At 41.1% G+C, this 26,884-nt stretch overlaps 1 protein-coding gene across 1 annotated transcript in view; it reads left to right on the top strand.

The window, feature by feature from the left end:
- The window catches only part of cachd1 (cache domain containing 1), a 95,720-nt gene that overhangs the window by 23,004 nt on the left and 45,832 nt on the right, over positions 1-26,884 (top strand). The window contains exons 2-3 of the mRNA XM_020654945.3: positions 11,853-11,915; positions 17,945-18,093. Coding sequence (XP_020510601.1) covers positions 11,853-11,915; positions 17,945-18,093 — 212 coding nt within the window. The remainder of the gene's footprint in view (positions 1-11,852; positions 11,916-17,944; positions 18,094-26,884) is intronic.

Genomic DNA, 26,884 nt, shown 5'->3' with positions numbered 1-26,884 from the left:
GATACAATCTTAACAACATGAGCCTTTTTTTGGTCAGTATTACCATCTATTTACCTTATTCGATTGCCAGTCAGAGTCTAGATTTGGCTGCATTTCGGATTCACAATTTCAAATCAATAGTGTTTGCGCTGTATCGTAAATTAAGAACTGAAGTTCAGTAGAAAAACTAGAGAAAAGCTGTTATATTTCATCAACCAAATAAAATGAAGTCGTAATTATGAAGTCATAATATCATGATGTCATGATGGGTCCTTTGTCCCCTCTTTAAACTTCTTCCCTTTTACATTGTCAATACAAAGCAGTACTTAAAGTCCCTGTTGTGCTGCTCTGTCAGTGTAAAAGTCACTGAGGTGAAATTTGAAGTCATCAGAGGATGTAACAGAGGGGTAACAGAGGGGTAACAGAGGGGTAACAGAGGGGTAACAGGGGCGAGATGGTTGCCTGCTGCAGTGGCACAAATGTGTGACGACTTTTTGCGATGTTTTATTTGTGCAACCAACGAAGAAGAGGTGCTTGAACCTGCCACAGCGTTGTATATAAACAAAAAAAACCTGGCTTCAGTTTTCAAACTACAGTTCTGCGCCTATTTATCGACCCCGCCCCCCCCCCACCAGAAGTTTTCTCTGCCCCCTGCCTCCTGCCTCGCCTCCCTTTTTCTCTCCTCCACCCTCCATTCCCTCCTCTTTTTTTTCTCTCTCACATGTGGAAAGCATTATATCCTGTCTGGTGGAGAGGGAGAGCAAACATCCCAGGCCCCGAGACTGAGAGCCTCTGGGGGGGGGGGGGCTGAGCATGGCAGTCTCTCTCTCTCTCTCTCTCTCTCTCTCTCTCTCTCTCTCTCTCTCTCTCTCTCTCTCTCTCTCTCTCTCTCTCTCTCTCTCTCTCTCTCTCTCTCTCTCTCTCTCTTTCCCTCTCCCTTGGCCCTGACGCTGTTTGGACAAATGGGGGTCTTGTTATTTCAGAACCACAGCACCCGATAGCTGACACATTGGACTAGACCAGACCCTGTATGAATGGGGGAGAGGGAGATAGAGAAAGTCCAGTGAGAAGTCTTTGCTCTCATGAGTTATATGGATATGATCTGTAGATGAAGGTTTCAAACACTTGTTCAGGTTCTTTCCGGAATTTATTACAGCTGGTAGCATGCGGCAGCGCCATGAGTTTTGGATTTAGGATCTGCTTTGTTAAACCTTTCAGATTTAAGTCCATTTATGTGACAAACACAAGAAGCACATTGGGTGTCGATTTTCATCGTATAGAACTTCAACGTTATCTTACCACATGAAGAGGCAAACCAAAACATGCACGATTTTGTTCATAGATTTATTTAAAGACATTTTCATGCAAGAACGTCAATAGTAACAACAACTTAATGCAGCTATTCGACCTGATGATAGATATCGCAAATATGATAGTTTGGTCCCTGATATCTGTTTTAAAAGGCCTTCAATTTTAGCTCCATCTAGAAATACTTCTGAAACTATTCATAACATTTGCAACTCCAGGTCTCTTCTTTTGTTTCTGTTGCGTTTGTTCGTGCATATTTGCTGCAGATATTGATTTAAAATGGCTATTGGTTAAGTAAAGTAAATACTTAGTACAGATACAGAGTGCTGCATTAAGAAGGTGTTAAATCATTTTGGGTGATGTTTGTTTGAGAAATAGAATTAAGATTTATTTTTGTGCTTTTAATGCCATTATTTTAGAATAAAGGGCAGTGGATTAATTGGGAAGAGAGAGAGAGAGTGGGGAACGACATTGGGGTGAAGGAACCATGGGTCGGATTCAAACCCTGGGCTGTCCGCTTGGAGGACTATAGCCTCTGTACGTAAGGCGTGCACTCTAACCGCTAGGCTACTGACGCCCTGGAATTAAGGACTTTCTGAGGAAAAACATTGAGAAGTCATGTGTGTTTTCTTTTTTTAATAAGCTGCTCCACATTGGAAAGTCATCATATATGTGACTCATTTATGGAAGGTCCTGGACTCTTCACATTTCGAAATAGTTCCCAGTTTTCCCTTTATGTCCCTGAGCTGGATACATTAAGAGCAGGCTGAAAACCAGCACCACACCCTTACTGCTTGGACTAAAGCCCATTCAATGCTAAATGCTTGGTTAGATACATTTATTTAACTTTTTCAAAACTTTCGGGCAGTTCAGGGGGAATCTAATTTATTTTCTTCAAAATGGCCATCGATCAGCTTGGTAATACATTCATACATTTCCTAGGGAAGATATGATCATGTAGTTAGGGTCCTCCTCAGTCCATCTTTTTTTGTGAGTGATGTATGATTGAGGGGAATAATCACGGACATTTTCACCTAGAAGTATAATCGTTCAGTGTTCATGTGAATGAAGCAGCGCAGCCTAAGACATTGAAGCAGTTTTGTCTATTTTGCCACTTTTCCAAATTGAAATGATGTTCACAAGCACTTAGAATCATGCATAAAGACAGAAAATGGAGCAAAGTAAATCAGCATTAACATATGGCGTTCCAGGCCTTTGACTACACTTAGGGTGCACTCAACACTAACTTAGTGTGTGGGCTTGATGGGCTTTGGAACCATAGCCTCAGGTGGTCCGTTAGTTATATTCAAGCAAATTAAATTGACCCCCAGTTCTCTCTGAATGCAGCAGGAAGCAGTTGGCAGACACTGACAGCAACTCATTTAATTACTGGATCTTCTCCATGCGGTTGAAATAAAAGCAGACTTAATTAGCCAGGGTTTGATTTCTCTGTGGCCTTCAGAGGGAAATGTGAAGACCCACATTCGACATGTTTCTTCCGGGGTAACTCTCGTTTTTTTTCTTCTTTTACTCTTTGCCACAGTTACAGCTTTGATGACTTTTGAATTGTTCAGTTGTCAATTAAAACTGGCTTGGAAATCTGACAGGGATTTGTTTGAAATCTTTTGCTATATTTAAGAATTTATAGCAAAGAAATAAAAAAATTTAATTAAATTAAACTTGAATCTAATTTATTTTTTTAAACGCTGTACCCAAGCTCACAAACCTGGTTTATACAAAATGACTGCTTAATGTATGCCACAGAGTGAGTAAATACAACAAAACCACAAACCTCTGTATGCTTTAAATCTCTATTTTGTTGCATCATCCTTTAAATATTGTATGCACCAGCCTTTTTACCCCAAGGTAGCCTCTGGTTTTCAAATTCAACGACGTTTTTTTCTCCTTCCCAGATGTAAATTAGCTCATTGCTAACTCTGGTACAGTTTAGTGTCTGTACACTGTCCCTGTCAAAATAAACACATAACTAAATGAATCTTGAAGTGTCTTAAAATGGTATTCTGTCTAACAGCCAGCAGGGGGAAACATCACCGGTTACAAAAATAATTCACAATAAACAAAACTTGATAGAAAAGTGACCATACTTCTAAATGTAGTTTTTTTTCTAATGACGGTGATGATTTACTGATTAAGTTATGATCTTAGTTTTCAATACTGCAGGATGCTAATTTTAGGTTGCGGTCCCATTTAGAGTAAAAGTGACAATAAAGCAGAATATACGTCAGTGAGCCTGTGGTTGCACTGTTGTGGCCTAGTATGGACCAGTATCGGGACATTTGGTGTTTCCACCCTCTTGGCCTAATATAGATCTGATTCTGCAAAACCAAGATGGCCACTGCCAAAATGTCAAACAGGAGGTTCACAAACCAATTGGTGGCAAAACAGGAGTTAAAACTTTTATTCAGTCTGTGACCCAAACTGTATTGACCTTCTGTTTGCCCAACATTACGTCTGTAACACCTACAATGGTAGCTTCTGTGGGTTTCTATTCTACATTCAGGAATTTTTGGCCACTTGGTCCTCAAAAAGCTCACACTATATTCATAAATCAAAGTCTTACAAACCGCTAATGGCTCTTTAGCTGTCTTATGCCTCACTAAGGTAACTATAGTTGTAAGTCACAACTGGGCAGGTAGTAGGGCTGTGCTCAAAAAATCGATATGGCAATATCGTCATGTGCTCCTTGCAAATACATGTATGGATGCAGATGTGACAGAATCGATATGACTGCAAAGCTGTGAGGACAGTTTTGAAAGACAACTGACCTTTGGTGCAGTTCACAATAACACAAAAGCCATAGCTCTGGGATTCAAATGTTTGAATGTTAATATCTCTGAGGACTTGAATTGAAGTTTTTTGAAGTTGTAGGATCCTTAAAATGCCTCTGCTGTTATTCTCGACAATAAAGCAATATCTGCATCGTGATACGTATCGTGTCGTGAGATTGTGAGAAATACCCAGCCCTAGCAGGTTGCATACGAGGTAGCATTTTTTTTCCCACTAAAAAAAACATGCTAAATAAACTGTGACAAGGCTGTGAGACTGAACCAAAGACAGTTCAGTTGTGAGGCATTTAACAAAAAAAACATTGAGCTGAAAGACACTTAAAGGCCAGCAGAACCGTGGGGAAAAGCAAAGTAAAAATACATGTTCCTATTATCCCAAGAAAATCGACCACCACACCTGTAAACTTTTAACTTGTGCTTTAAAGGGGAATTTTGCATAATTTAGGGCTCATCTGTTTTCTAACCGAGCAGAGCTTTGTGTAATGCATTGTTTTAATTAATAGAAAATAGTAAATTATTTTCAAGCATGTGAGAGTCTTCTAAGTTATAGTTCACTTGGTATAAATGTTAGAAAAACGAGTGAATACAAATGCTCTTTTTTGTTGTTCTCTTCCGTGTTATTGTAAACTGCAGGTGCAATTATTTCTGACTTCTTCTGTTGTATTGCAGAAACACAGAAACACTGCTTGCTCGAACGCTCTCTCTCTCTCTCTCCGTTGCTTTCACACTCCCAGGTGCCTGTTTCCTGACTCTGCTTTGTAGTGTTCAGAGAAAAAAAATCGAGACGGGGAGGGTGAGGTTGGGGATGGAGACGTGGCAAAGGGTCTAGAAAAAAAAAAAAACAACACCCATGCACATCAGAGGAAAGCTATGATGCTGCATCCCCGGTTCCAGCCCTTTGTAGTGCAATGAGCGGAGAGTTGGCTGGGGGCAGAGAGGGAGGGAGGGAGGGAGGGAGGAAAAGCCAAGGGGGGAGATAAAGCACTGAAGGAAGGATGGAGGCTGAGCTGTATTCCAGCAGCATGGAGGAAGCAGCAGTTGCTCTCTCTCGGGCTTTTAGGCTTTTGTCTGTCAGTTGTATGGAAACCAATCTCTTAGGCCCAACAGCTCCACATCATCTACACTGCAGCTTCATGTGTGGATGGGAAACGTGTGTGTTTTCACATTCAAAGACAATTTCCAACAATGAGAAGCCCACAGTGACAGATGAGCTATATGCATGTGTTCCCCCCACATTTGCAGTCTGCACATTGGTGAATATTTTGGTAAGTCATGCTCCTGTTTTACCCCCACAGTGTGTTCACAGATAAACCTTGGACCCCCTGATTGCCAGACCCTAAAGACAGGATTAATGGAAGTGTGTGTGCTTGTGTGTGTGTGTGTGTGTGTGTGTATATTTTTCCGTGCATTCTCTCCTGTTCAATTACAAATTAGTGCGGCCTACGGCTCAACTCCGGACTTTGAAGATGGGAGAATTACTAATAGGTGTATTCCCAAATACAGCACGAGCACTGCAGTCGGCCTCCACTTGTATTCTCTTTCCTGTCTTTCCTTTTTTTTCTTCACCTCTCCATAATCTGCTCAGTATTTCTGTTACTTCTCTTTTGGATATATATTTATACACCATTTTCCCCACTCCTACAAACTGATTCTGATCCCTAGACTTGAATATTTGCCATCAACGAGGAACCCCTAGTGTGATTAAAAAAAAAAAAAAAAAAAAAAAAACAGTTTGCATCTGTGAAGCTTTAATAAACACACTATTTCCCAAACTATGTTAACCAAATGGTGATCACACTGTTTTCCATACAAGTGCACAGAACTCAAGGACGGGCATTTACAATTTGCATTAACAGTCTGTCATCATTAAGTAATTCAGATCAGAACTCGTTTCCCTGCCACATTATTGTTCTCCCATTTGATGGGGCGGTCCTTAACGCTGCAGGACGCACAAGTGTTTATACTACCATACCAATCTGGAGAAAGGCATGCCAGACCACCTCTGTATGTGGTCTGAGCTGTCGGATCTCAATCCGTCCTCAGGGCGCGTTTGGGCACATTCACACCTAGCATTAAGTCTTATCAAATTGTTACCAGATCACCCAGATGGATGTTAATGCAAGGTGTAAACAGCCCGAGTCCAATACTGGTACTGGTATCAGTGTGTGAAAGGCTGATAGAGATATTTTAATCTTGATTTGGTATCAGAATAACAATTTTCACTTTATTTCTGTGCATATTTTTTACCATGTGTTTCCAAGAAAAAGACCCATTGGTGACCCTCAAAGTCTTTGTGGCTGGTATCCTCAGTCCTGTGTCTAGATTGTGTCCTCTGCCCCTACTAAGAACAAAAGAGTCTCTAAAAGGAGAAGAGCCCCTTGGGGTGGTTTATGGATTCCCCCCAGAGAGCCTAACAGAAGAACTGAAGAGGGAGGCCCAATTAAATGGATGCTGTATGCATGGAGGGTCCCCTTGGTTTGGCCATTGAAATAAGCTTCTATAACAAGGTACAAGAGGTTTGGGGGGACTAGAAAGAGAAACTTAATGATGAAGAGAGGGGTGGTTTTAAATGGGATTCAACACATAAACAGTGCAATCGCCAACAGAATGTTCTAAAGATGGTGGTAGACCCTTAAAGTGACAAGGTTTTAAAAGTTCTCATGTTATAATGAGTAACTGCTCAATCTTCACCCTCCTCTTTGCCTATAATTAAGAGGGGCTCAGATTAAATCACAAGTGTGAATAATGCTGGGAGAGAGTTTAAATGTTAATGGGTTGTTCTAAAAAAAGGAAATTGCCTTCCACAGTAGCAGCAAACACCCGCGTATCAATAAGACAAATGTACTTTAGGGTTGAAACAACGCAGGTTCTGGTATTTGTCTTTGTACCGTGCAGTTTCAGACTCCTCGGAGGGGTCAGTCATTCATGTGAACCGCTCGGCTGTGGCTCGGATTAACCTCAAGGTGGATGGATTTAAAAAAAGTGGCCTAATTAGACAAAGGCTGGTGCTCAGTGATCAATGAACAGGAGTTGGTATGCATTTCTCTAGAGCTTAGTGTTTGGAAAGGTCGTGTTTGGAATCGGGAATCGGCTCAGTTTTCTTTTAAAAATAAGTGTAATTTTGTGTTTTTCACCAGACCACAATCGGTGTAGTCTTAAGGTCTAACGGACTAGTTTTCTGTGTTTCCTTTGACTTAAAGCAGATTTTAAGACTCTAGTCTTTAAATATTTATCTTAATCCAAATTATGGAGATCCTTCTTTTCAAAACAAAGACGCCACTAGCTGAATAAAAAAACAGAGTAAGGAGTTTCATATTAATAATCAGTGCTTTTTCCATTCTCATCGGGCAAATGATAAGAGGAGCTGTTAGCTGAACTACCATCAGCCTGTTTGCAAGTGTTACCTTATTTTCTGGTTAATATTCCCTCAGTATCTCTAGGTGTTAATCGATAGCTAAATAACAAAGGTAAAACTCAGAATAATGAGTTTAGTGTTTCTTCTAAGTCCAATAGCAGGCAACGGTGTTTGAAGGGGCCGTGTGCTGAGCTACAGCTAGCTTGTTTGTAGTTGTTAGCTTGTTTCGTTTTGGGTTCCAATGTTGATTGTTCCAAACAAATGGGATTTGGGATTCAATTATGTAAAAGACATTAGCTGGTACCCCTGGTTCCACCTTCAAAATCATTGTTTTGTTTTTTGCACCTTAACAGGTGATTAATGCCAGGAGGGGCTGTGAGCTGAGCTGCAGCTACCTTTTGAAAAAGCCGCTCATCTTATTTTAGGTTAGAATTCCCCCAGTTTGTATTGTTCTCAGTTGGGAAAAATGATCCACAGAGAAAGGGAGGGGACATTCCTTGCAACATTGAGAATAATTTGAGCTCTGCATGTTTCAATATCGAGTGGACAGAAAGTCTGAATAATGTGCATCTTACCGTTTCAACATAACACTTAAACTGAAAGAAAATGGAAAAAAAGGCCGAAGCTTTATATTGAACGGCTAAAACCAATTCAAGTGACAAAATTCTGGTTTGATGTAGCCGTACTGAAGAGAGCTTTGTCAAGTTGTTAGGGCTCATTTGTCATCTAAACGGATTGCTAGTGAACGTGAACTCAACACATTGTTTTAAGAACCATGTGACTCCACAGCTTGATAAATGGGGCTAATAATCCATAATGCTGCTGCAGCTGCTCTGTGAAATTTTAGTTGTGTCCTGGTGCTCTAATGGGCGAGGAATGGAGAAAAATCCATATGTTGCAGGCTTTTTTTTCTTCTGTATGTTTTTCACACTTAATCTTTGGAGGAAATTGACACTGAAACACATTTTTAAAAAGTTGGGTTTCCACCAAATAACTGTAAATCCTTTAGGAAGAATTCCCATCTGACTTCTTATCGATGTTTTCTTGTCATCCATCAGGTATTTAAAGTGTTCTCTCGTGTTTATTTGTTCTCTTTCGCCCAGCTCAGCAAGGTGTGTACACGGTGGGTGTGTGAGTCCACGCCTGACACTCTGTAGTTGTCACTGCGTGCCTCTGTGCCGCTGTGTATGTGTCTGTGTACTTTTCACTGTTTGATTACGGGTCAGGGGAGGCCACAGGTCCACGGTGGCCCCGGGCAGCCTCAGGCCTCTCAGGTTTCAGAGCTGAGCATTCCTCCCAGGCTGCTACATAGCTGTGAAAACCGCAAAGCAGCTCCGACAACAAACACTGGAGGCACCAGGGGAAAGACGACTAACCTGCAGCTAATCAACAACAGGAGTTTTTCTCCCTCCTCGGGCTTCGTTCTCAATGTTTTCCACAGTTGCTTTCTTAATGGGAACGAATCATTTTCCCCCCCTTTTGAGTGCCTGTTTTCTCTACCCGGCTTCTCATTTGTTAGTGTTTTGAAAGCATACGACTCCCACTAAGATGTGGCAATTGTTTGTGTGTGCTTGTTCGTGTTTATTTGACAGTTCTACATCTTGGACCTGCATTTATTTTCCACTAAGAAGGGTGTGGAACAGTAGACTGTCTGGGCTTGGTTTTTACACATTGTGAATAACTCCATAGTGAAATATGCAGCTGTGTGTGTGTTTGTGTGTGTGTGTGTGTGTGTGTGTGTGTGTGTTTGTGTAGCACTCCAGTGATAGTCTCATGCTTGTGTAAAGTGACCGCCAAAAACATTCATAAGCAGGCCTGCTGACTCCATTCAGACAATCAGGATTCAACCGAGCTTTTGTTTGGTTCTGTTGAGGAAAGATTGGCAATTAGCTGTGTTTGTGTTCATGCTAGCCTGTGTTTATGAGTCCAATTAGAGAAAATTGAATTTCCAGAACTACATTTGAGACTTTATCTGAAGCTAAATGGCCTAATTACAGCTAAGAAGAGGCCATTGTTTTGTAGATTGAGTGTATAGCTGCTTCTTTTTTTATTTGCGTCTAAAACAAAAATTGCAAACTTTTCAGGTTTCAGCTTCTCAAAAAGTCAGAAGCTGCTTCTACTGTTAAGAAACGTACATACTTTAATAAAATTAAATAATTATACTTTACATAATATATCAACATTAATTTGTGATGTTTAAAAAAACATTTTTTCATATAAAAGATCACGAGGGGTTAATGCATTTTTCAAGACAATAATCCGTAGTTGCGACCATTGAAACTTTAATTTATGCCATTTAATTTGTCATGAAAAATGCACCAAAAAAAGAAAAAGAAATAAGCATTACAGGTGAAATGATTTGAGTTAAGCCACTTGAAGTGTCCATTGGAAATAAGTGTGGATTTTAACCAACTGTACATTTTCCACCTTAAAAGTTGTGTTCCAAGTTCAGAGCAAACCTGTTGAAGTTTTCTCCTCCCTGTTGAAGTTTTCTCTTCCCTGTTGAAGTTTTCTCCTCCCTGTTGAAGTTTTCTCCTCCCTGTTGAAGTTTTCTCTTCCCTGTTGAAGTTTTCTCCTCCCTGTTGAAGTTTTCTCTTTCCTGTTGAAGTTTTCTCTTCCCTGTTGAAGTTTTCTCTTCCCTGTTGAAGTTTTCTCCTCTCTGTTGAAGTTTTCTCTTCCCTGTTGAAGTTTTCTCCTCTCTGTTGAAGTTTTCTCTTCCCTGTTGAAGTTTTCTCTTCCCTGTTGAAGTTTTCTCCTCTCTGTTGAAGTTTTCTCTTCCCTGTTGAAGTTTTCTCTTCCCTGTTGAAGTTTTCTCCTCCCTGTTGAAGTTTTCTCTTTCCTGTTGAAGTTTTCTCTTCCCTGTTGAAGTTTTCTCTTCCCTGTTGAAGTTTTCTCCTCTCTGTTGAAGTTTTCTCTTCCCTGTTGAAGTTTTCTCCTCTCTGTTGAAGTTTTCTCTTTCCTGTTGAAGTTTTCTCTTCCCTGTTGAAGTTTTCTCTTCCCTGTTGAAGTTTTCTCCTCCCTGTTGAAGTTTTCTCTTCCCTGTTGAAGTTTTCTCCTCTCTGTTGAAGTTTTCTCTTCCCTGTTGAAGTTTTCTCTTCCCTGTTGAAGTTTTCTCTTCCCTATTGAAGTTTTCTCTTCCCTGTTGAAGTTTTCTCCTCCCTGTTGAAGTTTTCTCTTCCCTGTTGAAGTTTTCTCCTCTCTGTTGAAGTTTTCTCTTCCCTGTTGAAGTTTTCTCTTCCCTATTGAAGTTTTCTCTTCCCTGTTGAAGTTTTCTCTTCCCTGTTGAAGTTTTCTCTTCCCTGTTGAAGTTTTCTCTTCCCTGTTGAAGTTTTCTCTTCCCTATTGAAGTCGTGTGAATCAGCTCCGGTTTTTGACCGACCTGGTGTTTTCTTGGTAATTGGTACTTTCTGGAATGCGCCGAACAAAAGGTGCAGACAGGCAGCAGGAAGTGGTTCGGCGTGTGGAACCAGGTGATTTAAGGCTTGGTGTGCAGCAAAGGGAGGCTTACAGTGAAACACCTGCCTACCTGCTGCCTCCAACGCAACACAAACATTAGCTTTACTCTGTTTGTAGCTGCAACATAGTGCTGCTGCTGCTGCCGTCTGTGTTTGGAAAGTACGCGTTGAGTAAGAGAAAGAGAGCAAATGTTGAGCTGATGGGACCCAGGAGACCCTCTGGACAGAGTTGTGTGTGTGTGTATGCTCTTAAAGTGTTAGGCTGAGGTCACACCAGGACTCTTTTTCTCCATGCTTCAGTGGCACTATGCTTCCTATTCCCTCAACAATATCAATGAGGGACTATTAAAACGTCTGTCTGGAAGCTGAAGGGGGAAATTCAGCATCATTTTATGCCTTTATTGCTGAGATATATATATATTGGACAGAGTCAGACATTAGAGAGAGAGAGAGAGTGGGAAAAGAGCCACAGGTCAGATCTGGGGCGCCCGCTTTGAGGGCTACAGCCTCTTTACGTGGGGCACGAGCCCATAACCACTCAGACACCCGGTGCCCCCTCAGAATCATTTTTTAGATTGAGCTCACATTTTGCGTTCTGACAATCCTCCACAATTCAACCGGTGATGTGTTTCAGTCCCTAACCTAGACACTGATATTAATAGGACTATATTGTCTGGGTGTAAATGTGTCTTTTAGTCAGATAACCAGTTTTACCATTGGCTAGTATGGACCATTAATGAGCAGAGTGATCCATTATTGCTAATGCTAATGTCTGTTGTGTAATTCCCTCATGCAAAAAGTTCTAATGTGGCCATCTTCTGTTTATGATTTTGGCTCATTTAGGTGTAATTGAAGATTTTTGATTTCAAAAGTCTCTGCCAGACATCCCCCAAAAACTGAATCCTGCTGATCTAACGTGTATGTCTCTGTCTCCTTCTCCCTCTGCAGAGGATTTTCAACTCGTTTGTGTACACTGAGAAGACATCAAATGGAGAGACAGAAGTGCAGCAGGTGAGTAACAAAGGCTTCTCCTTCCCCCTGTGTGTGTGTGTGTCCATGTGTGTGTGTGTCCATGTGTGACTGCTTGTTTGTGCCATGGATGATGTCTGTCTGTGGCCTTGTGTAGCGCAGAAAAGAACAAACACATACATACACACACATACACACTCACCATCAGAGGAAAAAGAGGGTTTATTAAAATTCTACGGCTGCCGTCTCATTGGCTTTGAAGTTCTCTGTCTGTTTTTCCACCCGTCTGTCTTTCTCTCAGCTCTCTAAATGAAAGCAGAGCTGCAGTCAGCCTGTATAAGAAGGCTTGGAAAAGACAATGGCATATTTAGAAATATATATATAACAGCTCTCAGATGATTCTTTGATGTCCAGAAGTCAACATTTATGTGTGCAGATTTGCTCCTGTTGGTAAAACAATGCTCAGAATTTCCATCATCTGGCGTCCAGTCAAACATGGTTGTGTGCAGGCATGATGTACATTTATATATAAGGATCTGACTGTGTGTGTGTGTGTGTGTGTGTGTGTGTGTGTGTGTTTTTGCAGTCATGCCTCAAAGATCTTGGAAATGTGACAGTAAACAGCACACTGGTAAACAGCCACCAGCAAGAACAGAAAGGTTGATGTTTGTTAGTATTTCATGGTGAATGTGTTTCTGTGTGTGTTACAGTGTTTCCTCCTGTGTGAGATGTTTAGTAAAACTCATTTTGCATTATTGACTCCCAACAATTGGCCTTGAAGGATTCCAATTTCCTCTTCTTCATAAAACCATTGCCTTTTCCTTGGAAACTTTCACTGGAAATTTCATGAATTATAGATGTAATGTTGTGAAACTACTGTGGATATTATCAGGATTTGTAGGAGATTCTCGTGATAATATTTGGAAATGTTCATGTCAGTTTTCAGCAACTTCAGTGGAAATGTTTCTGAATTTCATTAAAAACTTTGTTTGAGTGTTTGTTGAGAATTTCCAGAAACTTTTGTGGGAGCTTCAGTCATATTTATGTAAAACTCCAGAAGTTTTTTGGAAGTGTTTGTGTGTTTAAAAAAAAAAAAAAAACCTTTATGGAAAACATTCAGGAGTTTTCATTAGAAAAGTTCAGAAAACTTTCAGGAACTTTTAAAGAATTTGCACAAAAATGTAATGAAAATGTCTGAAATTTTATGGAAACTTTTGTGGATGTTTGGGGGCAATTTTCTGAAAAATGCTTATTGACAAGGCTTTGGATGCTTCGTTGTCCTGACAATTCTCAGAAAAATCTCAGAGTAGCTACGAGTTGAAAATGTTGGTTTTAACAGCATGCCTGCATTTTCAGTTGTCCAGTCATATTAAAACGGTGGCTGGGCAAATAGCACAAAACCAAAAATCAGTGGTTGTCCATGAAGAGTTATTTCTCACTAAATCTCATCATCCCACAAAAAAAATATGGTTCCCTCCTCTCCACCTGCATCAGGCTATCCATTATCCAAAACAAGGTCCAGAGCCAGTAGTACATTGTGTTGATATTTCTTACTTTTGAAAGTTTACAGTATCAGAACAGACGGCAACAAGAGATTTCTTCACTCGGCTGATAAACCCGACTTCTCCAAAGTGCTCTCTAGTGCTCCAAGCTGGATTGCTTTGAGAGGAGCGCCTGATGTTTCCAACTTGAAAAAAAAAACTCTTTGGTGAACTCAGGCCCTGAAGGATTTCCTTTCACAGAAACCTCATCCACAATACTTAAGTCTTAGGTTTTGGAAATTGGTGTCGCATAGATCTGGGTTTTTTAAATTATTTTTAAATGAGCACCAGTCCCAGAGCAGCACTATTTTCTCTCATGTTTGTTCCATGTAGGAATACATTTGAACCATTTTAATTCCATTGGCCAACTCGTGGAGTGCACATACATTCAATCTGCAGCTTTTCAGAGCAGTTGCCAGCTGATTCAGGCGACAGCGCTGACATAGTTGGCTTGAAAAGTTCCCTCAGAGGAGCTGTGTCCACGAGCCAAAGTGAGACTCAATTAGGAAGAGGGTCTGCAGAGGAAAAAAAGGGGCAAGGGGCCACAGAGAGGAGCCACTGGCTTCTCTTCTAGAAACTCATTATTGAGAGACACACTGACTTCTGTCCTTTTGTAATGACAGACACTCTCCCTATTTCTGTTGTTTCTATTTTGAAGAGTCTGTTCATGCCTATTCCATCGTTCTCTTCTGTTGAATAGTCCGTCATTTACAGGCCATGCTGTGTGTTAACGATTGGTTATTTTAACAAAGCACACCAAGGTGTATTATCAGGCTTAATTTAGCTGATGCATCTATTCATTATTGATGTGTATCAAAAGAATGTGTGGCTTTTTGATCCAGTAGATACCGCCCTTGATGACCAGCAAAAAACCAAAACAAGCTGCTGTTTGGCTGCTCAAGCCTCCACACTCCTTCAGCGTCACACCTCCCATCCCCCTCCCCTCGCATTCCCCACAAAGAAGTCAAGTGCAAGCGGCAGATTGTCCTTTGCTCGAGCTGCAATCACCTGTGGCCTGCATTGTTGTGTTAGCATGCTAATGTTAGCCCTTCTTTAGTGAGCTCGTAGCTTCACATTGCTTGTGAATTTACACAGAATGGCCGTGATCTAAAAATGCTCATGTGACGTTCAAATTTTCTTTTTCTTCTCTTGAGTCCTTGACTAAGACAGCTTTATACTCAAGGGTAGGAGTCGGCCCGTCCCGTCCATGTAAACATGATGTAAACACAGCTCTGACAACAACACAGCCAGCGGGTCTCAAGCTTCTCACTCATTGTCGACAGTCGTGACTCAGAGAGACATTTATAGAGGAGATACTTGATTTCTGTGTAAAATGTTGCACATTCTTCCTTTTAAATTTAACTGCTATCTTTTTCCAAATAAGTCCTTTTTCTTGTTAAAAATAAAAACCTTTTGGAAGTCCGTTAAAGTAAACTCATTCTGCGAGTTCATTTGAAGGAATTAAAGTTTTAAAGGCTTTGAAGTGGAGATCTCAGAGCGGTTAGCAATTAGCTAAGTGTTAAATATTTCTTTAAATAAACTTTTCAATGTTTATATTCTCAAAGAGGATCAGTTGCACCTTTTGGCTGAAGTAATACTCGAATGGCAAAAAAGGAAATGTTTGAACTACAGCAGCTTGAGTTAAGAAATGTCCTTTGTTTTTGGATTAATTGGGATTAGATTTTTTACAAAAGTTAACAGTGCTCAGTGGTATCTAATGGAGTTGGGTTATCTCTTAGCGCTTTGTTCATCTTCTTGATTTGAATGTGCACACAAGAATAACTTTATGAGAAAAATACAAATCAGTACTGAAAACATTTGCTTGGAATAGAAACAACAACCCACAGATAAAAGTGTTCTAACACGAGTGCAACCCTCAGCAGTTTGCACACTTTGACCTTTAAATTTTCACCTTTTACATTTCGTCACATTCACTACCAGACAAGACATGTAGGAACTGAATGTGCTCAAATTGGCAGAGTGGTTATCAGTTCAGCGTGCTCCTGTAGGTGTGCGTGTTTGTGTGTGATTGTGTGTGTGTTTGTGTGTGTGTTTGTGTGTTGTTTGTCTGTCAGCCAAAGAGCAGGTAGATGCAGCCTTCACTGAGTGACATTTAAGAAATGTAAAGATAATGACAAACAGAAATGCTTCAATTCGAGAATAAAATGCATTTTGATTATCTCACATACTTTTTTATTTGAAATGTTATGTAGCATTTTATTGGTTTACTGCATTTACTACTATGTACTGTATATAGGATATTTGTTTAGACAACTTGTAGAACATGACGGTGAAGTCAAGTCGGCTGTTTCTGATCAGGTCATGTCAATAAAGCACTTCTTAGATTGCAGTTTTGTAATTGTCATTTTGTCTCTGTACTTTCTTTATTTTTAAAGATTTATTTTTGGGGCGTTTTGTGCCTTTATTGGAGACATAGGACAGTGGATAGAGTCGGAAATCAGGGAGAGAGAGTAGGCAACGACATGCGGGAAAAGGAGCCACAGGTTGGATCCAAACCCGGGCCGCCCTTTCATATTGATTCTCCAACAGTGTAACAGGTCCTCTGGTCTGCAGAAGCTTATTCCTTCTTCTCTGTTTACTTCAGGCCTGCACTCATTTTAGAGTAACTCTTGGTTTTGCCATAAACACCACTGCCAGGGACTGTGGTCAAAGGCTCGCAAACCTCAGTACTCCCCAGCACAAGAGTTCAGGGTGCACCCATTCCACTCTGCGGCTCAACAGAGTCCACTGGGTGCTGCAAACCCGAAAATCTGGTTGATTGTGTGGGAGAGTGGAGAGAGAGGAGGCCTGTGTTTTGGAGAGTGTGGTTAATCTGCAGAGTGCAGGTTTGCTTTGGCTGCACACTGGAACTTTAGCTTTAACTTGCACGGCTCAAAGTTTCTGGATTCTTTCGAGTCACTCTATTAAAAGTCTTACTTTGGAAACACTCCTCGTCTGAACACTGGCCTGTTTTTACCTTTTCTTTAATACCATGTCTATTTAGCTAATTGCCATGCTGCCATGCATGGATAGCACTGTGTGTCAGGGAGTGCCACTTTTTGTGTGTTTCACTTTGTAGTGTGTGAGGGTGCACATTTAAGTGTATGTGTGTGTGTTTGTGGTAGAGGGGTAATTGTGGGCTGTGCCTCAGGCCCTTGTTAAACCTCTAATAGTAATAGCGGCCGGCTGATGAGGTGTATAAGCGGTCAGTGGGTCGTGGCAACATTTCCCTGGTCCTGGCTTGAAAAAACAGCCCCCTTTGCAGGCAGCGATGTGAACAAAGGGGGTCCAGTTACTATGGAAATAAGCCTTTTCTCTGTATTCATCCAGACTGAGAAGGTAACTCACAATGGCTTTGGAAAATATACAAACCACTTCCAATTTTCCCTGCAGATTCAGTGTTAAGGCATACAGTTTGTTGTATTAGGGTGACTTTTTTTAAAATGTAACTGGACGCTTTATTTACACACACATAAACAGACACTTCAATCTAGTTAATTGGATCCCTTTTTTCGTTCCAGTGAGGTCATCATTTAGCCTGCTGATTTCATAAACCCTTTTCACACATCTCCTGAAAATCTCCGGAGATTTGGCTACCTGGAGGTTCTTTAGGCTGTGTGAACGCAAACAGACGCATTTTTCACGCGGACTTTACCCGGAGTCTCCTCCAGACCTCTAGTATTTTATCTACAGAAAGTCAGAGTGAGCTGATGTCTGAACGCTGCAGCATATACTCCAGAGATTTCAACTGGAGCCAATAGAAAGAGAATGACGTTTATATACAGTGACTGTCTAAAGTGTCTGCACGCGACCTCTACGATCTCCGTGCTCTAATTAAACGTCTGCATTCTGTTTTCTGTTGGTCAGTTTGTTGTTCTCCTCTCTTTTCTGGATGTTATCATTCCATTGGATTACACATAGCATTGATATAAAGACAAATATTCTCATTATAACGTCGTGTAGCGGACTCTGTTGCTTCATCCGCTACTTCCGCGTTGTTTATTTACGTCACGTCTTACCTCAGGAAATCCCCCGCCCCCCCTCCCCTCTGACAGGGAAAGCCCCCCGCTGTGAGGAGCATATGTGAACGGCTAGGTCGGGAGAATCTCCAGAGAAGTCCTCCTGTAAATATCTAGATATTATCCAGAGTGCATGTGTAAAAACGGCCATAGAGACTAACTGCATCACTGCATTTACCTGACAGCATTGAGATCTGCAGCCCCGAAAACACACAGAAGTTTATAGCCAGCAGCAGTGTGTGTTTCTGGTCTTCTTATGTCTGCAGGGTCACACCTTTCAATGTGCAACCCCTCTCAACCACAGTTAACAAAACCCAACTTGTAAGGCTCTGCTTTTATTAGCTGTGATTCCATATGAATGGTGGTCTGCCCATCTATGTGTGTGAGTGTGAGTAATGATCATTTGGCTGCTTTAAGCTTTAGTCAGATGTAAATTTTAGGAGTCACCACCACCACTAATGATTGTCTGATTTAGTGTTTGTTTTTTTTTTGTTTTTTTTACTCTGTGCAGCTCGCCAAAAAGATCCGGGAAAAGTTCAACCGCTACCTGGATGTGGTGAACCGGAACAAACAAGTGGTGGAGGCCTCCTACACGGCTCACCTAACGTCTCCGCTCACCGCCATACAGGACTGCTGCTCCATACCTGCGTCTATGATGGAGTGAGTACATTTTCTCCCCAACACACACACAGAGAAAAAAAAAGTGTCTGTCTTTGTCTTGGCTCTCTCTGAACAAAATCTCGACAGGAGGTTCATTCCGTCTTGACAACACACCTCCCACTGTTTAGCACCTGAACTCGGCTCTCTATACATTTTTCTTTATGCTCCAAATAATACACACACACACACACACACACACACACACACACACACACACACACACACACACACACACACACACACACACACAAATCCCCCACCTCTCCCTTGTTTAAACTTGTTTTCATCATTGCCAGATTACATCACACAATTTACAGCCTTAAGCAGCTCTGGCTTGCACACATAATTTGGCTGCATTTTTTTTCAACTCAACCGTTGTTCCAGAACCTTTTTCAAGCAGTCATCATCAGCCGTGCATGTTTTTAATTTGCTGCAGTGTACATTTTTATAAAACAAAGTTTATTGTTGTTGGAGCCCAGTCAGGCAGTGAGATAATGGATATACTGTACACATGTACTGTAAGGACATTTTCTGAAAGCTGTCATCAACTCATATTCACTTTTGGAAAATAGGTCTGTATCTGAAATGATTTGAAGGGATAGTTCTGTATTTTTTAAGTGGGGTTGAAGGAGGTACTTGTCAATAGTAATTATATTAGCCACAATAGATGTCTCTGTGAGTGTGTCGCCTTTAGGGAGCGACTGGCCTGAGTGTCTGCATGTAAGCTATGCTATCTATGAAGACAGGGACATTTGCTCCGATTTAGCACATTTTTTTAAAGGCTTTATATGTGATTTTTTTTGATCCAGCAGATGTCGCCCTTGAGCACCAGCATGAAACCAAAACAACTTGCGCTGCATTGTTGTGTTAGCATGCTAATGCTAGCGATCTTTATGATGCTGGTATCTTCACACTGCATGTAAATTTACCTGAAATGAGCGTGATCTAGAAACACAGTTAAGCAGTGAGTACAGTATGTTATTCTTCTTTTCTCTAGTCCCTCAATTAAACAGCTTTTATACACGAGGGGAGGAGTCAGCCGGCCGTCCTGGCGATGTAAACAAAGTGAAGATAGGACTCTGAAAACTCTGAAAACATCACAGACAGTGGGACTCGGGTGTTACACCCATTGTAGACAGTCATGACTCACAGAGTTATTTTCAGAGGATATACTTGATTTCTATTACATTTAAGTGTGAAAAATCACAGATAAAGACTTTAAAGAAAAAACATTGGGGTAAATTTACGCTATGTTGATGATTCTCAGCACTGCTAGCAAGCCACATTGCTTTAGCACTACTTTGGCACACCACACACATGTTTCTCCGCCTGCAGTGATCAGATGTTTAAGTCTATAGTGAATAACAACTCAACATGAATCTAAACGACTAGACTTATAGTTAAAGTTCTGATATAAACTGCGTCCCAGTTTGATATCAATCTTGCAACAAATGTTTAAAAATGATCTGGCAGCAATGGCTGTGAAGTTTGTTATTCTAGCATAGTTATCCTCTTCAACAAATGACACACATAGTGTGTTTTGATCAAGTCAAAAGGCATGAAGTCAGCAATGTGTGTTTTAGACAGGAAACGGACTGGCCTCCTCAGAGTCCAGACGTGAAAATGATAGAGGCAGTATGGGAGCACCTGGAGAAAGGGGGGGCGAGCTGAGACATCTCAAGAAGAACTCTGGGATGTGCTGAAAGGAGTCTGGTATTATATACCTGAACATTTTAAACTCCAAGTGCAAAGGAAGGTCAGACTGGAAAAAAGAACATTTGCCTGTAGAAGCCAATTTGTTCTGAAAAAAGTTTTTTTTAGTTTTATCTTGTGTACATATTTCCTGTTTCTTAATCAAAAGACTGAGTAATAAATATGGAAAGTCATCACTACTTTGCTAAATACAAAGCTAGAGGTGGCCTAAGTGAGGGCATGATCAGGGGTTATTTAAAATAAAAGTAAGGGTTAAAATCTATAGAAATTGGACCTCTTCTTACAGGATTGACATTGTAATTAGTTACATAAAGGACCACTATGTGATGACACAGTGTTAACTTCTTTGTGTATTCTCTAAATATAGCTCGGAGGCCTATGAGCCATGGAGGTTTAGAAAAGGCTTTCCCCACATGACAAAAAGTTTTAGAAAACTGGCCGTGGGATTGAAAATGTCAGATTAAAGCCCTCTGCTGAGAGAGTTTAAGATTGCCCCAGACTAACAGTTCAGAGTGAGTTTTTTTTTAGCCAATCACAAACTCCAGCAGGCAAAAACAGAGTTCAAAGCTGAGAGAGAGAAAGAGAGAGAGAGAGAGAGAGAGAGAGAGCGAGAGAGCTGCTTTCAGTTCTAATCTACAGAGCTGCAGCTGTCTCTCCCCCTCATCCTCTCTCTCTCTTTCTCTCTCTCCCTCCATTTCTGTCTATCTTCCTCTCCTTTATCAGCCAATGAACTAGTTATTGCTCTCTGAAGTTTTTTGCTCTGCAGACTTCACAGGCTGCAAGGTCACACGTCCCCCCCCCCCTTCTTTTTTTCAGTCGGGCAGAGAAGGAGGCGGCCTGGCTCAGGGCCACCAGCCACCTGTAGCCCGAATCATTCCCATGACATGGCTGGACATACATTCAACAGTTGTTCACACGCTAACATGTTGTATTTATGTCCCAACATGTGCCGTCTAGAGCCAGGTCGGAAACACAGGATTTTACAGCTTTCAGAGACGGTTTGAGGCAGATTCTGCAGAGAAAAGATTATATAAGACCTTGATATGAAGGATGGAATGATGCAGGGGGGAATCACATGGGTGGTGCTGCTGGTGGTTGGGAGGGGAGGGGAGGGGAGGGGAGGGGAGGGGAGGGGAGGGGAGGGGAGGGGAGGGGAGGGGTGGTGGTAGAAATACCAAACTGAAGCTGAATCTGACAGATCCCTGAACTTCAAAGGATCTTCCTCAGGGGGAGGATAAAGGCACGGAGCTCTATCGCTTTCAGTTTTTGGGGGGATATGCAGGATCCTGAGATAGTTTAAGAAGCAGAATGTAGAATATGTTTGTTCTTTCTTTTTCAGTTCACTTCATCAGGAAGCTTAGGCTCCCATATATTTCTTCTTTATATCTTAAAAAATGGTAAGCGCTGTAGTTTTGAAATTAAAATCAACATTGTTCTTAAAGTATATTAAATACTTTCATGGGTTTTTCTGAACACATTTCCCGTATGAGCCAATAATGTAGATATATCTAGGAGGAATACAAATGCAGAAAAAACACCACACAATTTAGTTGGTACTTATCAACTAGAGGGAACTGGAAATGTCTTTAAAGCCCTGTTTCCAACAAGCAGCCCAGTTCAGCTTGGTCCGTTAAGGTTTACATTTATTGCCGTTTTCACCGCAAAAGTTGGGAATTGTACCGAAATAACCAACCTGTACTGTCCTACTTTTTTGCTACGCTTCTGTTGGGGTGCCAAACAATCCGATCCATCCTTAAAGGGTGGAGTTAGACACACTGCAGTCTCACGATTGGTCAAAAGAATCATAACTTCCTGTGCCACAGTGGTAATAAAGGACAAACCCAAAATGCGTCATGTTTGAATATCCCGTGGATTTCTAGAGAGTGTTTCCAAGGCTGTTTTTTTTTTTGTTTGTTTGTGACTAATGTCAACACGTAGCTCTGCCCCATGGACGACCTTGGAGTTGCAGACCTCTGCTGGACGTCGTCCATTGTTGCCCTTTTGTTTACTGTGTCGCACTCTTCTTCTTTGTTGAAATTCCTGGCAGGCTACACTGTCCCACTGCTATGATTTCACAGTATGGCTGATGCAGCTATTGCTATCCTGCTTACACTAATCCTAACAAGTGAGGGTACGGGGTAGCTGAGGAAATGCAGCAAGACCAGAGTTTACCGTACCAAACCGAACCGCTTGGTGGAAACAGATTTAGCTGTAAAATATCAAGTTCAAACATCAACAGGCTTTTTTTTGTTCATACTAAAACTTTCTAAATGTCAGCTGGTGTCTTAAAAATCTTAAATAATAAATACAAATAAAAACCATAATCAGACTCAGCCAGGTTCCAGCGATGATAATAATCTTACATTGTTAACTTGGTTTTTCCACGTTCCAGAATAAAACCGCTGTGGACGACCCTTTGACCGTAAAGAATGGAAAACAGGGGCTGTCATCTTTTTTTTTTGTTGTAAAACACCTTGCTTATCTTAGGTGTATTATGACAATTATAGCAGTTAAAAAAAGATGAAAAGAAAGCAGACAAAAGTCCTGACATCATCTTCCTGGTTGAACAGGATCCATGCCAGACTGGAGTTAGGACTTGAGTTCCCTCCGAGTGCCCTTCATAGTCTCAGGCATCAGCTGCTTGTGGGGGTCTCAGTCAGGTCAGCCAGTTTAGAGAAGGATCAGGTGGTTCACAGGGTGTCCATGTCTGTTAGCCGTCAAGCTAGCAGGCTATCATTTCTCAGGGAGGCCACTAAGGGCCGTGCTTAGCGCCTGCTGGTATGCTTTAATCACTGCTGGGTCGCAGCGACAGGCCGGACCTGAAAATAGCTAATGTATGTGACTAGTAGAGTTGTTGCGTGTGTGCATGTGTGAGTCTCTGTGTGTTTGTATTTTTAACATGAAATCTCCTGGTGCTCATTTTCAACAGCTCCACGGCCGTGCAGTTGTAAAAGTGAGAAGTGTGCTCGGGAGCAGCCCAGGCGGTACTTAACAGTCTCGTTTGTCCAGGAGTATAGAGAGAGATAAGCTGCAAATGGACTGTGCAAAGAAAAACACCGTTCATATGATGCACAAGTGTTCTCTTAAGGAGACAAAAACAACAGTGGAAAGATAGAGTTAGATGTGACAATATTGTTAATATCGATATACAGTAGTTCATGTTGCATTACAATAAAGTTATATGTTTCTTCTGTAGAGCTGCCAGTTCACCTATTTCTCATCTCACTGTCTCTCTCTCTCTCTGAGCCAAACTCAAAAAACTAAATTCTAAACTAAGTCCAAGTCCAAATAGATAACAAAACACTCTGTGTTTATTTTGTTATGCAGAAAATTAATTAATTTCTCAAAGAGGTAGTTTGTTTTCATGTACATGTTGAACTTGTGCAACTGACTGTTAATAAAATACATATCGATATATATCGAGTATCGCCATTCAGTGGAGAAAATATTGAGATGAGTTTTGGTCCATATCGCCCAGCCCTACTTTCTATGTCCTTTATTGTGTGTGTGACAGTGATCCATCTTCAGATATAAGGATTTGACTTTCCAATAGTAGAGGTATAAGGTTGGGAATGGGAAGACTGGAGGGATGAAAAGTAATAGGACTGAACCCGAATAATCAGCTATTCCGATATTTGTTGGTCAGGTACGCAATCTGTTGTTAATTTTGGGATCCGGATATTCGTTTTTGTTTTTTAGGGGTACCTAAAATTCCTCTCCTCACAGCGGTCAGTGAACGTCACACTTCAGTTCACTTTGCCCGTTAATAAAGGGAAGACAAAATGCCGAAGACTTCAGCTGTGTGGGAAGTTGTTGGGAACACTTTAAGCTAAGTGAAGACAAGACAAAGGCCGTGTGCCAAATATGCAATTTGAAACTGGCCTACCATGGTGGCACAACACCTGAAAGGCTGTAAGTAGTTGCTAGTTTCTGACAGTGTAAAAAAATTGAGAACATACTAGCTTGCAAACTTAGCTGTTTATAACATAAATGTGTGTTTTCTATCTTTTTTTTCTGATTAGTTATGTTAAGGTTGTAAAACGTTATAGAGACTTACTGAGCCGAGAACGAGCTGCGCAATTTTGCAGTTTGCCTCAATGACCTCTTGATAACTATCCAACATGCAGTAACATCATATGAGTGATGATATTCCACATGTCACATACCTTCAGTAATAATTAAGCAAAGATTAAAGACCACATGCTGCTAATACAGAGCTCCTGTTTCTGAAGAAGCATTCTCACTATCTGAGCTGCGGGCAGATTTACAGTCCACATCAAGAGTATACAGAGCAGCAGTGAGGAGCGACTCAGAGTTACAGCTTCAGGTCAAGCTGCTCATTCAGCACGATGATGATACCTCTGTTTCCCCAAAGAGAGAAGGAAGGACATGGCTAACATTTCAGAAGAATCAGGAGGAGGCTTGTTTAAATGACTTTAACAGCTGTTAATATTTGTCAACCTCCAGAAAACTCCCAACAGGCCTCTGTGAACGTCAGTTTCTTCCTCTCTCCTTTTTCTCTTCTATGTCGGTCCGCCGTTGACTCCCTAAAATGTTCTACTCCTTAGTTTTTACTTTTACTTTTTTGTCCTTCCAGCCTCTGTCTGCCATGTTGATATACTCCCATCCTCTTCACCCTCCCCTTTGCCTTTTACTGTTTCCTTCCTCCCCGTCTTCACTGTTTCCTTCCTCCCCGTCTTCACTGATACTCAAGGACAGGTGAAGAGGTGACATGGTCTTTAGATCTGCACTACATGGCCTTGTTCCAATCTGTGCACACCATACTGTATCTGACTTACAATCTGATCTAACAACCAAATGTGTAATCCATTCACTTTCATTTCATTTTTTTTTTTTTTTTGCAAATCTTTTTTATCTTACCAAGTAGTAACTATTCTCCTGTTTCGGTCTGAGGTTGTGGATCGTTATTAGTTTATCATGTTTGTGTTTATTGATGTCACTAATGTGTGCAACACTTGAGTCCAGGACATATTACCCCATGAGGACACTTAAGTGTATCGTTCTTTATCGCATGGCATCACAGCCTTTACAATTTAGCACAACATAAGGAGATGTGTTATAATGCCTAAGAGCAGATTTATTAACGTCACACTCATTGTACATATGTGAAGCTTTGAGGCCTTCGGCTGACACCAGAGTGATCCAGTAGTCAGCGTTTTGAGCTGGGGCCCCCTGTAGCTCAATCTTATCTTTCATGATACCACCACTCCACTTACCTCGCCTAGTGGGTAAGCTAACAGACAACACAGCTGTATGAGGGTCTACATGTTTATGTATGTCATCCTGAATCTCTCTATCAACTCTATGCTTCTCTGCCTCACAGTGTGATCTAAATACAAAAATAAAATGCTTCTTTGTACTTTGCCAATCACATGGCTGATATAATGGATGGCAGGTATGATTTATTAATTCCAAGTTATCCCTTATTGTCTAAACTGTCTAGCTGTATGTTCTAAATCAGTTCAATACAGTAGCTCAAAGTTGTTTCAAATATTTTTTCCCCATCTCATTAACACACTAGCTTGTATCCTGCTGTACACAAATACTGTCAAAAGGGTATTACACTTACGAGCCTCTTAAAGGTGATCGTACTCCCTGGGTCCTACGTGGTTGCTGAAGCAGGATACAGCTTCACAGAAGATTCTCATTTAGAGTCTTCTGTCTGTTTCACTCTGTAGTAAGTCCAGTGTCCCCCCTGAAGACATTTTACTGATGGGGATTTTTTTTTAATTTCCTTCTCATGTCAGCCTTTGATTTTTCAGATCTAATGCATATTTTCTAATTTATTTAATTTAATTTATTTTCTGAAATAGTTGTACTTTATTCTGGGCTAAAAGCAAAGAGAATGTCATGTTTCAGTCAAAATGTGTCGTACCAAAACTAAATAGTGCTTTGAGTCTTTCCCCAGATGAACACACACACAAGCCCATTATCAGTGTTTTGTATCTCTTGAATTGTCGTCAGGATCTTTCCTAATTACCCGTATACAGAAGGAACCCTTTTGGGAGGAATGGTAATCAAGCCAGCATTCCTACAATACATTATTTATATGCATATTCAGAGGAGGAATTATTTAAAGCATTGTGCATTCACATTGTAAGAGCGAGTTTGGATTTGCACTATTATTTTTCATATTTAGTGATTCATCTTAAGCCTATGTGGCTGTTCCTGCTCGAGTCCGGTGAGTCCAGCCTTTCAGCAAAAAATGATTTTTTAATTTTTTTTTGCCCTCATTAAGATGTCTGATCAGAATGGAATCGCTCTCTCCCTCATTCTCATGTGTGTTTTTTTGATGTTGAATTCAAAGCAGCTGCAAATGTATTTTTTATCTGGCACACATTTCTGCCCACCCCTTCTATGCAGAGCGGGCCGCGGCAGAATAGTAATGACTTCAGCCTTATGGGACTCTAATGAGTGAAGTTCAAACGTAGCCTTCACATCACAGCACCTGTCAATCAAACCGGTGCCGGTGCCAGGTCCGCAAAGCAGAGGGAGCCAAACAGTGTGTAGCATCTGTGTATGTGTGTGTGCACATGTGTGTCTGTATGTTGCCAAGCCAGAAAGAAGAAGAGGGGGGGGTTCTAGTTTGCAGGATGGAAGGATCAAAGCAGCCAGACTTGGTGCAGTGCAGAAATAGGCTGCTCCTCTGCATACCTGCCATTTTTTTTGTCAGCTACTAACTGCAGAGATATCGACTCTGGAAACCGCGTAAGCCATCATATAACAGCTTGTGCTCTTGGTTAACACTGAAACAAAAAAACTGAAAAGAATATGCGTGAAGATGTTTGCGGCAAAGCCACGTGCTAAAGACGTGCTCGTTGCTCCATGTGTCTGATTTTTTTTGTCACCTCTTAAACACATCAGGGTTCGAGTATGCTTAAGGACAACACTGCACAACGACTACTGCTATTTTCATACTCCATCAGAGCTTCTCAAAAGGGCTCGTTACAGTGCAACTAAGAAACGTTTAGTTGCTGTAAATTATGACTTGTATGTGTTTTTTAAATTTTATATGTGCGTCTGTTGTGATAGAAGATAAAGGCAACATCGCTCATCT

Source organism: Labrus bergylta, chromosome 6 (genome assembly GCF_963930695.1).
Source record: "Labrus bergylta chromosome 6, fLabBer1.1, whole genome shotgun sequence".
In the NCBI taxonomy this organism is placed as follows: Eukaryota; Metazoa; Chordata; class Actinopteri; order Labriformes; family Labridae; genus Labrus; species Labrus bergylta.
Note: the sequence above shows the minus strand (reverse complement) of the source record. Positions and strands in the feature narration are given on the sequence as shown.